Below are 16,195 nucleotides of genomic sequence, written 5' to 3'. Positions count from 1 at the left end.
TTGACGTGACAAATATGCGTCTGAGATTAACACGTACGCTTTAATCGACGACTCGAAATCAAAACATTATAATCAAGTTATTGTTACATGTAAATTAAAATGAAGAGAAGTCGTCCCTCTTCACCAGAGCATACTTTTAGCAAAGGACAAAGTAAATTATCATCATACTTTTTCAAAACAGCAAAAAACTGCTTCCGCAGATACACTAGGGCCTAAATCATTACACCCACAAAACTTTGATATTGCATCATACATAGGGAAGGTTGACGACAAACAAAAGTTTTTTTCCACTGAAAAAAAAATAAATGGGTTGTTCCCGATTCGTTTGTATTTCCTCTTACAGAAGTTCGGGGAGTGAAAAGGGGTTTTAATCGCACAATGGCTCGATAAACATTCTTGGTTAAGATGTTCCGAGTCAGAAAATGCAGTGTATTGTTTGTATTACGTTTTATTCAATAGTTCTGATTTTTGCTTTTGTAAGAACCCCTGTAAATGATTAGGCAAACTTGACAACCTTCAGACAAAACAACATCTGGGCCAACCTGGACAAGACAAGTGTATTGAAATGAGTGAAAATTTTATGAAAATTGCTGAAGGTAAAAGGGGTGATGTTGTCTCAATGTTGAATTATTTTTTCAAAATAAAATATCAAGAAACAGGGCTATATTGAAAAGTATTTTTAAGACTGTTTGTGTGGAAAGCAGCTAGAGCATTCCCCTACGTGGTCATACCGGAGATAAAAGTAATTTCATTGCTCTTATCAAATTTAGGGCAGAAAATGACAGAATTTTTTCTTACCATTTACAAAGCAGTCCTCTAAACGCTAGATATCTATCAAACCAGATACAAAATGAGTTAATTCACATATGTGGCCAACAGTCACGACAGCAGATCGTCGATGAGTGTAATTTTGCTGAATTAGCATAATTGCAGATGTTTCTACCGTCGAACAGGTTTCTTTATGCTTGTGTTATGTCGGTTCCATTAAAGAGGGTTGACAAACAAAAAACAAAAAAATCCAAAAACAAAAAAAAAAAGAAAGAAAAATGGAAAGAAAAACGAGAAAAAAGGGAAAAAAATCAAAGCTGGCTGTCATTCGTTTAACTTATACACCTTCCTCTAAACACTTAACAAGTTTTAAAATGGATGGTCAAAGCTTTTACCTTAATGAAAAAAATGTTATTTGAATTTGAAAATTATGCTCAGCCTTGCTTACATATTTTAAACTTCCGGCAACGCCGCTGCCAGTACACTGTGACGAGTATTATCGATCTGTGTACATCAAAGGAAAATATCGCAATTTACCGATAAGATTAAAGCGATCCTAAACGACGGTACAATCATATCACTTCATTTGATATTATAGAAAGTAGCCCGGGCTTTTACTCCTCAGTGTTTGGTATCCGAATTTGTATAAATCTATAGTAAATTCTTGTGGTTCCGCTTAAGAGGTGGCTGGAAGTGGGTGTAATCTAAATTAAACAGTAAGACGGTATGCTTTTCAGCCTTTTTTAATTTGACATACTGTAAACATGCTTTCAATCGAATTGGCCAGAGAAAAATTTACTAACGCAATCTGCTTCTTACAACACATTATTGTAAATTTTACACCAAATTAAAGACTCTATTCTTTTGAAAGGTCTAATTCGTATCTTGCCTCATTGTCTGTATGGTACGAACTCCTCCAGATCACATGCTCAGATTTAGAGCGATTCATGCTTGTCCGACTGTGTTATGTGTGACTTGTTTTCGTCTTTTGTTTTTGTTCCCGGCTATGCCTTTGTGTTGTCTGAGACTTGTTTCCGTCTGTTGTCTTTGTGTTATTCCCGGCAATGTATTTGTGCTGTCTAAGACTTGTTTTCGTCTGCTGTCCATTTGTTGTTTTCGTCTGCTGTCTATTTGTTGTTTTCGTCTACTGTCTTGTTGTTGTTCCTGGTTATGCCTTTGTCCGAGATTTTTTTTTCGTCTATTGTCTTATTGTTGTTCCCAGCAATGTACTAGTATTTGTGATGTCCATGACTTTTTTCGTTTGTTATATTTATGTTGTTTCCGGATATATTTTTGTGTTACATTAGACTTGTATCCGTCTTTTGCCTTAATTTATGTTGTTCCTGGTATGTTTTGTCCACGGGTTTCCCCAAGTTTTACACTTCGATCCCATATTTTGTGGTTGTGTTGCCAGTGGGTTCATTAGGGGCCCGCAACTATGTGGCGGACGCCCTATAATAATCACTCTGTCTGTGCGTAACAAATCATGTCCAGGCTTTTGATATTCGGCACAAGGGTAGATCAGTTCAAGATGGTGTGTCGCGTACTATGGGTGATTAATTTGACCTTGAACTTTGACCTCAAGATCAAATTAATGATTTTGCATTACATACTCGTAGTCGGGCTGTAAATTTGTTGTCTTTTGGTGTAGGCTTTTGATATTTGGCACGAGAGTTGATCAGCTCAAGACGATCTGTTGCGTTTCATGGTTGATGACTTTGATCTTGAACTTTGACCTCAACGTCTATTTATTTATCTATTTTAATTTTTTTTTTTTTTTTGCAGTACAGATCCGTGTCAGGGCTTTAACTTGGTTGTCTCTTTGCGTGAGTATTCGCTGTTTGGAAGGAGGGTAGATCAGCTTAAGTTCTCTGTATAATTTTGATTCTCCAATTCTCTTAATTCACTTTATTTAGGCCACGGTAGGGTCCTTACAGGTAGTTTCAATCTCATTGATATATTGTTTGTCTAGTTAATGAAGTCTCTTTAATGGATAAATTGTGTTAGTTTCATATGTAACACCCCAGTCATAAAGGCACATCAGAAGATCCTGAACAAACCAAAATTATTGTTGAAACTACTAACCTTTCAACAGCGATTACTTTTTTCTTCTCATCGATATTTAATTGTTCGATAAGCACTCGAATAGCATTCGATTTGTGACCACGATAATTAATCGACATCGGTGTTATCGACAAGTTCTCTCTGGTACTGTACAAACAAACGCTGAAAGAAATCATAACCCCTCTTAAAATCTAAACAATAGATGCATTTATTTTAGTTTGTCATTGAACTCAGTGGAGGGTCCAGGGGCTGTTTCCTTGATCAGACTACCACTTGTTGCATGGAATTTCGAATAAATTTTTGGTAAAATTCAGCAAACAATACGTTACAGCCTGCATGCACTCCCTTTTCGAACCTCTCTGGAACACTTTTTTTCAAAATCTTTGGATCCGCTCCTGGAACTAATAATAGTTTAACATTAAAATGTATAATTAGATCTACGTTAAGTAATTTTAAGTTAATAATGAAATAACATAGAGACCAAATCTTTTAATATCCGTTCTTGGTTCTATATAATTCACAAAGGCAAGCACGCGCCGTTTGAAATCATTTGGTCGTCCTAAGCATCATGCAGGGAGGTATTAGATGTGCTGGAACTCTTCAGTAGGGGTTTGAAATACAGTTTTGTTGTTATATTGTTGAAACCTAAAAGGCATAAAAGTTCACAGTACTCATCTTATAAAAAATGAACGGAATCAGATCTGAACACTGAAAGACGCCCCTTCAAAATCAGTACGCACTATTTCTTTAGGTTGTCGAGTTGCTAATTTTGTTAATGTTTACTGTAGCTATTATACATGATGATTTGTGTTTATATTTTCTTTTCTTTTTTTTTTGTGTGTGTGTGCGTGTTTTCTTTTTCTTTTTTTTTTTCGTCTCTTGACTTCAGAAAAAAGCCCCACCTACGTCTCAAAATAGCTACATAATTTACACGACTTCTAGAAATGGGCCATATTTAAAGACAAGTCACCTTATGGCAGTCACGCAACTGTCATAGGGTTATTACCAACAGTAATATGAAAATCTCAGTTTCAAAGTGAACAAGTCTCTACCAGATAATTGGTTCTCTGTATCCAGCTTTCAAATAGATGAATGTCTATTTTGAAGTGTTGATATTTAATCAAAGCAAAGACGAAACTTCCGTTGGGAAGCGATTTTATACCCGACGGGTTTCGATCCCAGAAAAGACATCGCAGACCGATGAAAAGTAACTAAGTTAATGTGACATAACTATTTCTTCCCTTCCTCAGAAGGTGGCCACTTTTCTTATTATTGTTTGTTTTTTTTTTTGTTTGTTTGTTTGTTTTTCATTTCGTTCAAAGTTTGTCCGGGCCAAAAATGTTTTGTCTTAAGACATAGGGTTTGAATATCTGGTATGCCAATGTGATTTGATATGTAGGTAGATCATATGAAAACGGTATGTCGCGTCCCAAAGTCGGTGATGTTTGACCTTGACTTTGATCTCAAAGTCAAATAATTTTTTTAAAGTCAATCTCTTGGCCGGGTTATCTTTTTTGTGCTTTGTTATACTATATTAGGCTTTTTATATAAAAATTTGTTATGCAAATAGATCATATAAAGAAGAAGTGTTGCATACTAAAGTTGGTCTCCTTTAGGCTAGACTATAGCCGTCAAATAACTAGTTTTTAGCCGATTTCTTGTCTAGGTCACAACATTTTTTATCTTTTGACCCATATCTTTGTGGTTGGGTATGTAGATCATAAAAGGCGATGTGTCCTGTGCCATACTTTGTGACCTTAATTCTTTACCTCAATGGTTTTAAGTAATTCATTGTGCGGTTCATATATTTTTATGTTTGATATTAGGAAGATCATATGAAGATAATGTGTTGCATACCAAAGTTTGTTGTCTTTAACCTTGACATTTGACCTTAAGGTTAATTTATTGACATTTTAAAGCCAGTTTCTAGTCCGTTCTATAATTTTTTCGTCTGTTGACAAATGCTTTTGATATCTGGTTTTGTGGTATATCGTGATATGATAATCTGTTGTTGGCCATTCTTATGACATTTGACATTGATCTTTTACGTGAATGTCAGTTGATAGAAATTTGATTTTTGGTAATTGGGGGTATCATATACCCATAGCATGATGAGCATATCTTTGTACGTAAAAGTCGTAGTAATAATTAAATGTTTAGACATGATCATTAACCAAATTTACTGTAACCATTCACGTGATTGTCGTCGTCATGCACGTTTACAATTCTTCTTCTACGAAACATGTATTAGAACAAACAGTGCTTCCTATTTTATAAGTTGCGCTCAGAGTAAGTACGTTAGAACCCATGCAAATTAAGTACCACCACTAACTATTTGTAGACAAAATTAATTATATTTAAAGAATGACTGTTATATTTATATCGGTCTATAAGCAAAAAAAACCCTCAATCACGTGGTGCACACTAGATGACATTTTCAAGTGTGCACCGCTGGCTTTGATCAGTTTTTTTTCTCAAATAGACCGAAAAAATATATATAACAGTCATTCCTGTATAATTCAATTTTTATATATTGATATAATTTAATTTCAGACGTAACGCGGTTTCTAATTGAATACAAAATTTCGTTTACCATCTCATACACCAAACTTTGTAATGACTGTGGCGTTTTTAATGATATACTCGTTCATTTTTGGTACTTAAATTAAATTATAATGGTCAATGACAGTTAAATGTTTTCGGTTTATTTGCAATAATCTCCATGCTCGTGGTGTATACTTTAAAATAACCTGCAGCCCTTTTCACAAAAAATAGTAAGAGTAAAATTAGTCGTAAGTTGTGACGTCACAATACTTAACTCTATTATGACATCATAACTTACGACTAATTTTACACTTACGTTTTGTGAAAAGGGCCGCTGATACGCAGGTTATTAAGTGTACACCACTTGATTGAGGTTATTTCTTCAAAGACGGAAAAAATACAACAGTTACAGTCATTCCTTAAATAATTGTTTTAATGGTATAATTGACACATGTACATGTATAACATGAAGTTGAACGTGTTGTCGTGTTAGGTATACCCTACAGGTATGGTAATGTCATGAAACAGGAAGTTGGATAGTCAAAGAAATATTTACAACGTATGCCCCATCTATTTGAAGTCATATACCAATTTTATATCATTCCGTCCTGATGAAGACAAGAATCTCCTTTAACATTCCATACTACCCATAAAACAGGCAGTAGATATCGGAAACTCGCAAAAATCGTTCCCAACATATGCTCCATCCACGTAAAGCAACACAATTGGGACGGACAGACGGACACTGTGATTCCAATCTACCATCTGTTCTCCTTTGGCGTATTATTTATCTTATGGTATAACAGATCTAAAATGAAATTCTCAACGCCATTGGCTGTGGAAGTGGTAACAGGTTATCAATGGAAAAATACAGTATTGATTGAAAATATTACCTTTGTATAAAATTACACTTGTTACAGACAATATTGTAACAAAAGAAGGTATAAAGTTACCATCCGAAGTAATCTGAGCGCGCTTAACTTACCTAGGCCGATTGGATTTCTGTTTGTATATATCTAGTGTTTTTGTTGTCCTAACGTTTACATGATCTAATCTATTTGCCATTCATTTGTTAGAATTAAGTTGCATCCTCCCATAAAAGAAATATAATGTAGAAAGAACTTGGGTTCGATTAAGACATGAACCATTTGATTTTCTGAGAGGTTGGGATTTACATAAGGGCACATGTACATGAAAGAACATTTGTAGACCAGAATAATTTTTTTTCACTCAAGATGTTTTTTGGACAAAAATCGTGGGTCAGACTTTCCCCGAAAATCAAATGATCCGTAAAAATGCGATCTCTTTGTATTATTGCTATACTGGTAGAGAATATAGGTAAAGCAGTTCTTGGAGGGAGTTTATTCTTAATGATCCGTAAAAATGCGATCTCTTTGTATTATTGCTATACTGGTAGAGAATATAGGTAAAGCAGTTGTTGGAGGGAGTTTATTCTTAAGCTTAGTCGGTTAGAGCGCTGACTAGAACGTATGTATACATATGACCCAAAGTTATACGTGCATGTATTTGTTTCTTTACATGCAATGAAATAGAGCAACTAAACTTTTAAAGCATTTTATTCAGGTTGTATGATTCAACAAATTACATTGCACAGTTATAAAAAAAAAAACAAGAGATGTATATATGCAAATAGAAAGGGACGTTTCAACAATGTTACGGTGGTGATTAAATCTAGGCAATATTCAAAGTAAAGGAAGTCCGTATATTAACAAATTGCGATATATATCAAGATAAAAACTGTCACGTTGGAAACCACTGCAATGGTCCTCACTTGGTACAGGCATGTCCGATAGAATAAAGTTATTGAGTTTTTCTTTTTACCACAACATTCAAATAGAATGTTAATTCCTAGCAAGCACACAACACACTTCACAATTTCTCATACTAAAAGGAGCAAGCATAACTTTACACAAATTGATAAATCTATAGAAAAATGACCGCCATGTTGAAAATGTATGTTTCAACAAATTTAGTTTGCTTCACAGATATTTCGGGCCTGGGTCCGTCTGCCCGATACATTTATGACCCCTGTAACTTGAGTACTGTATGGATATTGGATAAAATTTATACAAGTAGTTGTCTTGAAAGTAAAAGAAATAATATGGCGACCACGATTGGAACAAGGAACATTGTAGCCATATCAAGGGACAAAGACTAGACCCAGAAAAAAAAGGCAGAATAAGTGTATAAGTAACACAAAACAGACAGACCCTAAAAAGTGAAAAGACTATACATACATATGCTTAAGAATGAATGAGAAACTTGAATCCAGTGAACACTGGGAGTATAGACCAGCTGCACCGGTATTATAGGGAAAGCGTCATTTGTGAAAGAACATAACCAAACTGTTAAGATGATAATGACCATCACCGCATGGAAATTTAAAACAGATCTAGGTATAAAAATCTACTTTACACGAGTTAGATCATCGAGTCTAATTAAAGATGATTGAGGTTGATTCTGAACTAAAAAAAAATAACGTAACTGATAAAAATTGTACACTATATAACTATGTAGAAACAATTTCATCAGAAACTCTTGCATTGATATGTACACGTTTGAAAACTGTATATAAGGCAATCTTGAGTAACAAAAGAAACAGATAATTGAAATGGTGGCACAATTTTTTGTGCCTTTATGTACCTGATATTTGATAGGATGTAACAGTTGTTGATACATGAAAATAATGGTAAAAATCAATATAGGATAAAAGTAACCAATTTTATCTATATGACACCATGTTCATATGACACAAATATCAGTCGCGTCAACTGAAATAAATCCGAAAGAATCTCAATCATTCAAAATCCACAAACCAAATGCTCATGATCATCGAACCGAAAAATTGGTTCAATTTATTTTTTTTTTTGTAAATGCTAGTACAAAGTAATATACACATAGAAGTAACATTGCACTTAAAAGGAATAAAGTTCTTAAAAGCCGTGAAGTTCAGATATCGTCACGTGACTCTAGTCATACTCTGATCCAATCGTAATGCTGATTTCTCCCGGATGTATATACGTGGCGTGGTACCATTGGTTCGTGTCTATTACAACTGAAAATAGAAACAATTGCATATTCAGATATGTTGTAGCTGATCATGAACAGAGGCTGCTCAGGGTGGCAATATACTACTCTCCTTCCTTTGCTAGAAACTTTTGGTGATTTATTAGAGATCACTAGAGGACCCACTCAAATCCAGTCAGCGCTCTTACCATTTCAGGCCCCTTCATGAGGTACAGTGATCAGGTTTGGACAATAAACTCAAGCCCATATACAAACACACTTGTTAAGACACTCTGAACGGAATTTAATGTCTCAAATAGCATTTTCCATCCTTAAACGAAGATCCATATCCGTGTAGCCCCATCCCATTCTTTTGGAAATTTGTTCATTGTATAATTTCAAATAATAAAGCATAAAGCAGGAAGAGAAGATTAAACATGTAATGCGATAATCAAGTAATTATGCTATTTAATGTTGAATTTTCAAATTAAAATTAATTCAGATTTCGTTACTGTGGAAAGAATCTCCCAGTAACTTGTAATCATTGGACCCGCTAATGTGCTCAAATATAAATTACAAAAATCAGTTTTACAATTGTATTTACAATGATAAGTCGAATGCAAAGAAACGTCCCAACGCGTAGGACTTCTAATTAATGAGTAATAATAGATTCTTTACACCGTATCATTCTGTGTAGTACTTAAAATCACACAAAGTAAGCAGTAATTTCCTACTGTTGTCTCAGTGGTCTTGTACTTCATGCTAAAAACAACCACATTTTTCACGTCAAAATGGAATTAATTATTTCATGATCAATTTTATAATTTCTCGCCTTCTCGGTGGACAGACTTTAACTTTTTTTATTCCCCTGGGCAGCGACTGTATCATTCATAATGTCAACATTCTGTATTACATTTTTCATTTATTCGAATATCATATTTCAAACAATGCTACAAAATTCAATATTAGTGCGTGTTCTTTCTCCTTTATGATGATGTTTGTTTTAAGGCCTTGTTCATATATTAAGAATGATCTCAACTACACTATTAATTTAGTTGTGATGTATTTGTACATCTAGCACTTTTCATACAATTTGGATGGGGTGCATGAAAACAAAAGTTTTTAGAAGGAGTACGACCGACGCGCCTTTCCTTGAATCCGCGCCTGGTATCAGCTGAAAAAGTAAAAGTTATTCGGAGTACAATTTTATGATTGAAGTACAATGACCGTTCTATTCACACTTTAAAGGTTTGATTTCGATTAGTCATCCAGCGTGAGAACATTCTATTGTACAAAAGCAGACCTTGTAAATCTTGTTATGGATGATGTCAGAAGGTATGTACATGTACCAGGTCCCTTTTTATGGATGATGTCAGCAGGTATGTACATGTATCACGTCCCTTTTTATGGATGATGTCAGAAGGTATGTACATGTACCACGTCCGAAAACAAATTAATAAATGCATGTTAGACTGTCTATTAACTTGGCAAAAAAATACAAAAACAGTTATTAGCCGCATACTCTGAATGGACAGAACCGTGACAGTGCGGATCATTGGTGGCTTTTAGCGACGACCTCTGCACCAAGAAGCAATTTGAAATGAAGGCATTTAAGAATACAAGACAAGTTAGAGCAGAAATTGCGAATAAAAATAAACAAGAATAAAAAACTACCCCACCTCCCGGACAAAAAAAAACAAACAAACAAACAAACCCCCCCCCCAAAAAAAAAGAAAAAAAAAACTTGAATAAAAATAAAACTTACTAATATCTCCTTTATGGACGGTAACATTCATTGAATGACAGATATTTTCACATTCTGGTGTAGGTATAATGGTCCAAGTCTTCTTCCCGGAGATTTGGGCCTGCCAAGATGGTCTCTGTACATAGTCCAACTGAAATGAAACAGGTGGTGAATAATTTTTCATAGCATGACTGATTATTCGCTTTTATTTTTATTTGTTTGTTTGAACGCTTGTTTTTAGAATTAAACTGCATTCTCTTCGAAATTTCAGGTGATGGAAAAGATAAGATAAGATTATAAAATGCGTCCAATGAAGTGGGAAAAACAATTGAAATAGAGTCACCAAAAGTTCTATTGATACCTATTTCTATTTTTGGAACACCTGTTAATTTCTCAACACGGTATCTTACAGAAAACCGTGATAAAATACGCAAGGTTAACAAAAATAAACAAACAAACAAACAACAACAACAATAAAAACAAAACACAAAAATCTTCAAATGGGTATAAAGACTGATCATTTAATTTCAGCTAAGAACTATATATATGTTATATATATAGATATTATATGTGTACAAAAATTCAACTTGCATGTTAACAACAGGCAAAACAAGGAAATTCTTCATAAAATTCTTGAGACAATTATCTCTTTAGTGATTCCCTGTTAACCATTACGACCATGTAAAACGGGTTTTAATTGGAACTGTCTTGTCATCTTTACATAAAACCAGCAATTGACGAGTCTTTATGAGCGAATTAACGACTGGCGTTCAGAGGAGCGGCGTTATTTGGTTTTAACACCGGAAGTATTAGACTACACTTAATTGCGTCACGCGTGTTTAATTGAGCAGCGTTTTGGACCTGGAACTTTTCTAAGTGAACACAGATCTACATGTACGTTTTTTATCGCGTTTTATGTATAGTAATTATGCATGTACTTTAAAATGTGCAGACAGTACTTTTTAGTCGGTAAGGAAATTTAAGTTACGTGACGACTTGTATATCGTTGCCTTGTTGAGTTTCAGATATACAATATATATTACTTCGGATCAACACATGCCATATTCAAATAACAGTATATAAAGAATTCTAAAGAAATGTTAAATATTCTTGAGAGGGCTATCGTATATAAGTGAGTGAACCTTCTGAAATGTCGGGAAAACATATCAGTTACACTTACGTGAACAAACGCCCCTAAGCCAGAGCCTCCCATAAACATCCAGTCGAGGGAGCTCGACTCGGAATCGTTGGGTAGAAAATAAGGTCGATTATAGTGCTTGCGTAAAACTTTAGCTATATCAGGATGGCAGTTACTCCTGCAAAATAAATAATAAACACAAATTATGAACTTTCAAAAAAGTGTTTTATCTATAACTTCATAGAACAGAAATCTAGGTATTAGTAATACATAAACGTTACATCCGGAGTCCACCGTAAATTGGACACTTCAAAAGGATTTGTATGGTGTCGATAAACCACTACCTGTACACGGGAAAACAGTTTCACAAAATATATCATATTTAATATACACCCCCTTATACGTCAAAGTCATTGGAGAGATTATCACATTGAATTTTGTGGCGCGTCTGGAGTACCGTTTTCCCAAACAAACACGGCTTTGCTATGCCGACAAAATGAAATCGTAGCATACCCCTAACTGACATTGACATTTTGGTTCTGCTATAGCTATGTCTACAACATTTGACCTACGACCTTGTCAATCAATATTGTTCTTTCTTATTTTTCAAGGGCAATACCAGTGTACCTGGTTTGGTTGGAATCCACTTAAAGATGGAGCTTTCACAAAAATGTCTCGCAAAGACTGACGTGTGGAGTTAGCAATACAATGTCCCCGTTGCAACTTCGTTATATATAGCCCTATAGACAAAACGCGCTACATGTTACATGTAATAAATACGTCATTTTGTAGTACCATCGGACCCAGTCAGTCCACTTACGTTTATATTTCAAAAATAAAGAAGAAAGTATACAGACGAAAAAAGGAAACTTTAAAAATTCTTATTTACCTAAAACTAGTATTGAGGAATTATAGTAAACTATATCAAAGTACAATACGTTTTTAGCTTCATTTAAACTTCTCATATAACCACACATACTTCTAAGAGCAGTCTTGTATCATAGAACAGCTATTTTCATTGGACCGGGAATATTTTGTCCAGGCTTTTTCTTATAGTTGTAATATTTGACTCGGCCTTTTGAGGTTACATTCTTACCAGCCTCGCGTATTTTTTTTTCAGTTACTCAATATCAAATACGTCACACCAAATCACTCATTCTGAATTATTTATCATACACTCAAACCTGTCTTTTTATTTTCATTTATGTCCTACACCGCCCCAACCCCCCCCCCCCCAAAAAAAAAAAAAAATCATCTGGTTGCTGGTTTTTCCTCCACTTCTTCAAAGGATATCAAAATGACAAACCTTGACCTTACAGTATAATAGATACTTGGAATACGATCAACGTATGTATACATGTGTCTTTCTATCAAAGTTATAAACATAATATCCTTTCAGGATGTGGTTTTTTTCGACTTTCGATCGAATGACATATTGTACACCCATACATGCATGCGTTTTATAAAGCACATTGTTAATCTACATGAAATAAAAAGCGTGATAAGCACATCAGATCCGAACTTTTTTCAATATTTGCGGTTAACTTTCGTATCAAAGATATTTATCTATCACGCGTAATTTTGAAATTATACACTCACTCATTCGAGTTCAGTGATAATGTCAAGGTCTATTCAAAGATTGCATTTTCACCGAGGCCAATATAATGCATGGCGCGTTCAGATGCACGTGAGCCAAATTAAGGAAAGACAAACGACCAGTGTACTCGTAAGGATGGCAACAGCAATATAATTTCTGTTTTGTTCTTCTTGCCTGATCAAAACCTAAATTTTGGACAAAAACAAAACCTACCGATACAAATAAATGAATAACATGTAAATTTTAATATTCATAGTGGTTTTTATAAGAATAATCTGCAAAACCTGTATTTCTAATATATTTTACCTTAAAAGAATAAAAGGTTTTATTGTAATTCACAAGAAGTTATTTCTGTTACAATTACTTATGTTAGTATATATGTTTACGTTAATTTTTCAAATACATGGCGCGGATATATTCATAGGGGATCTGGCTGTGCCCCCACCTAAATTAGGAAAAATATTTTTTTTTGTATGAAATCCTATTTTTTTTTCCTTTTTTCACAACAAATTCTACTCCCAAAAATTGTCTTCCCAATCTTTGCTCGGTCTTTAGTTCCCTTTTACCCCATGCCACCCTCCTAGCTAACCATAATTCCTGGGTCCGTCCCATTATTCTATTTTCAGTAACACATTCACCACGATTTTGAACTGATTTCCGGAAATCCTCACTCACTGTTTTACTTGTTTTTGTTCTTTTGTACATATACGTTTTGACACAAATGTAATAATTGCGAATCTATTTCACCATGAAAGCAGTCAATCAACGCCTAACTCGAGCTCGTACACAGGAAAAATTAGTTTTTTTAAATTTTTCCCCTGTATACACTCTATTAAATTGCTAGTTTATAGGCATGCAAAAGAGCATTTTAAAGGTAAATTTTACGTGACAGTTATCGCGTATAAACCCTGTAATGTAAATAAATATATCTACGAGCATACCAACTTACCATCCAAAATACCAGGATTTCTCGCCCTCTTTGAATTGAGCTCTGTCATCAGACATATTGAAGGCCTCTTCTAGTGTTTCAAACTCAGTTTTATATGGAAAGAATTGACATTCCTCTTCTGTAACTTTGAAACCATCAGAAACATTTCTGTACAATCCCCTAAAAAACTCAAAACTAAAATTATCCATCGCAGTCCAATTTTTCGTCGCCTCTTTAATTAAAACAGGAACTGCGGTGTATGCATACTTCTCGGAGAACCTTTCAACAGAAATTCCGTGTTCAATAGGCACGGTGTAGACGTTTCGACACATTTCACAGTTTGTTGGGGGACGGGCTACTTCTATAAAGAATCCGTTATTTTCAACTGCACATCTCGATTCTTTCACCATTTCCATGAACTCTTCATAAGACGAATATCCATAGAAAAGTATAGCGAACGCTACCGGCACTACGACAGTTAAGAAAAACAACTTGAAATTGGGTTTTCTTTTCCATATGTTCTTTTTAGAACTTGGCACCGAAAGCTTATCAGCTTTAAATTTGTTACTGTTCAAATCCTTGTCCTCTTTTAGAACACTTTGAATCTGATTATCAGTCAAGCCTCTTTCCTTTGCAATGTTCCGTAATTCAAGAAATTTAGCCACCAGCTCCTTTTCCGTTTCTAACTTATTTTCGGCCTTCATTTCTAAAAGGAATGAATACAACTAATGAACGAAAGCCGTTACTTTCTCGAGTCACTAACCACGCAGCATATGTGACAATAAAACTATAGTAGAAACACGAAACTTGATTTGTTTTTAGCTATTTGATCCAACATAGTACAAGACACCGAACAGCACATTGTGAAATGTTTCTCTCGTTATTTTTCTACTTTACCAGGAAATAAAATTGTAGCCGTGTTTACTTCATTCGGTTAAAGTGGTTTTATTAATAAGTCCAGAGAGTTTTAAATGTCCTTAAGCTATCTAAATGTGTAAAGTTTATCTTAGTTACCGCGAACCTTTATCTAGACTTATATGTAAAATCGATCAACCTTTACCATCGCTCTAATTATAGACAAACCGCCTCACTTTAAAATGTTGTTAAATCTTCAATCCTTTTTAATTTTTTGGTGGTTAATTTGTTTTGTACTTCATGTATGACAATAAATCACAAACATATGCAAATTAATTTCATATACGTCTGCGTGTATATTAAGCAAATCTATATTACGTATAAGTGCATCTATATGTATTAATTCGAGAACTATACTGCATTGACTATTTCTCAGATTACTTTTGATATGATAGTCAATTATCAATTGCAAAATGATACGGGTTTAAACTTAATTACAGTCTAACACTACAATAATTTTTAATTGATATTTTGAAATACTGTAACATTATTTCTACATATGTTGTTACACGCACTTGCTTTAGTAAAAAAAATACAATTTCTAGATTTAAGAGTAATCAAGGGAACCAAGGTTATAGCGGTAATCAAAAGAATGTAATCCAGGGACAAAGACCAAACATGGAAACAGATATACACAACAGAGAACATAAAGTAACTAAAATCATACATACAAAGTAACAAAAGCAAATGAGCAACTCGGACTCCACTAAAAACACTACAATAATTTTTAATTGATATTTTGAAATACTGTAACATTATTTCTACATATGTTGTTATACGCACTTGCTTTAGTAAAACTCGGACTCCACTAAAAACTGCAACGTGCAGGTCCGGGTGTCAAAAGAATAGGCCTGCAGTAGCGCTAAGCTTGTCGTAAAAGGCGACTAAATAGTGCTCAGAACCTTAGCCGGGGGCTAGGGCGCTCTGCCCACAGAGCAACTGGGTTGTGTGCCCCAGGTGGTGGAATGGGGTACCCCTGGCGTGTTATATGCTGGGGTTGTCAGGCTATAATACGGAAAACGTGACCGCAAACAATAGTGGTGCACCGTGTTGGGAAAGATGCCACGTTCCACGCACGTTAAAGAACCCTACTGTGGTATTCTCCCGGAGTAGGAACCATAGGGCTCCGCCACAGGAGGCTAAATTGCCCGACCCTACCCACCTCTCCCAATTTCCAGTGGCAATCAAAATTTGTCGACCCCATTGTCCTTGTGTCCCATCCCTTTTTCATATATATATATCGTTGAAAAGTCGTTTAATGGTCCCATTTTGAAAGTGATTTTTTTAAACTGAGAAATACAATTATTTTTTTATGTAGTCGAAGGTTTTAATAAAAATGACCGATTTATTACATCGGCAAATTTTTATTAGTTACTGATCTTGGTGTGCCTTTTTTCTAAATTTATTCAAAAATATTAACAACTTGAGATAATCTAATTAATCTAATTTTTGAAATATACATAGAATTTT

The 16,195-nt window shown here is 34.6% G+C and overlaps 1 protein-coding gene across 1 annotated transcript; it reads right to left on the bottom strand.

Annotated features, from left to right (window-relative positions):
• Positions 1-6,935: 6,935 nt before the first annotated feature.
• On the bottom strand, positions 6,936-14,668 carry LOC148620382 (bifunctional arginine demethylase and lysyl-hydroxylase JMJD6-A-like). The gene is made up of 4 exons (XM_088581219.1): positions 13,832-14,668; positions 11,328-11,463; positions 10,169-10,298; positions 6,936-8,452 (listed from the first exon to the last, which is right to left on the bottom strand). The coding sequence occupies exons 1-4, from the start codon at positions 14,512-14,514 to the stop codon at positions 8,367-8,369; spliced, it is 1,035 nt and encodes a 344-aa protein (XP_088437345.1). The 5' UTR covers positions 14,515-14,668; the 3' UTR covers positions 6,936-8,366.
• Positions 14,669-16,195: the final 1,527 nt, after the last annotated feature.

Source organism: Perna viridis, chromosome 4 (assembly GCF_037379345.1).
Source record: "Perna viridis isolate PV_CMFRI_1.1 ecotype Kerala chromosome 4, ASM3737934v1, whole genome shotgun sequence".
NCBI lineage: Eukaryota > Metazoa > Mollusca > Bivalvia > Mytilida > Mytilidae > Perna > Perna viridis.
Note: the sequence above shows the minus strand (reverse complement) of the source record. Positions and strands in the feature narration are given on the sequence as shown.

Excerpts from the sequence above, each read along its gene's own strand:
- LOC148620382 (XM_088581219.1), bottom strand. The coding sequence starts at position 14,514 with ATGAAGGCCGAAAATAAGTTAGAAACGGAAAAGGAGCTGGTGGCTAAA. Across the intron at positions 11,464-13,831 it reads AAATCCTGGTATTTTGGATG|GAGTAACTGCCATCCTGATA; the intron begins GTAAGTTGGTAT and ends TTTATTTTGCAG. Across the intron at positions 10,299-11,327 it reads GCTTAGGGGCGTTTGTTCAC|TTGGACTATGTACAGAGACC; the intron begins GTAAGTGTAACT and ends GTTTCATTTCAG.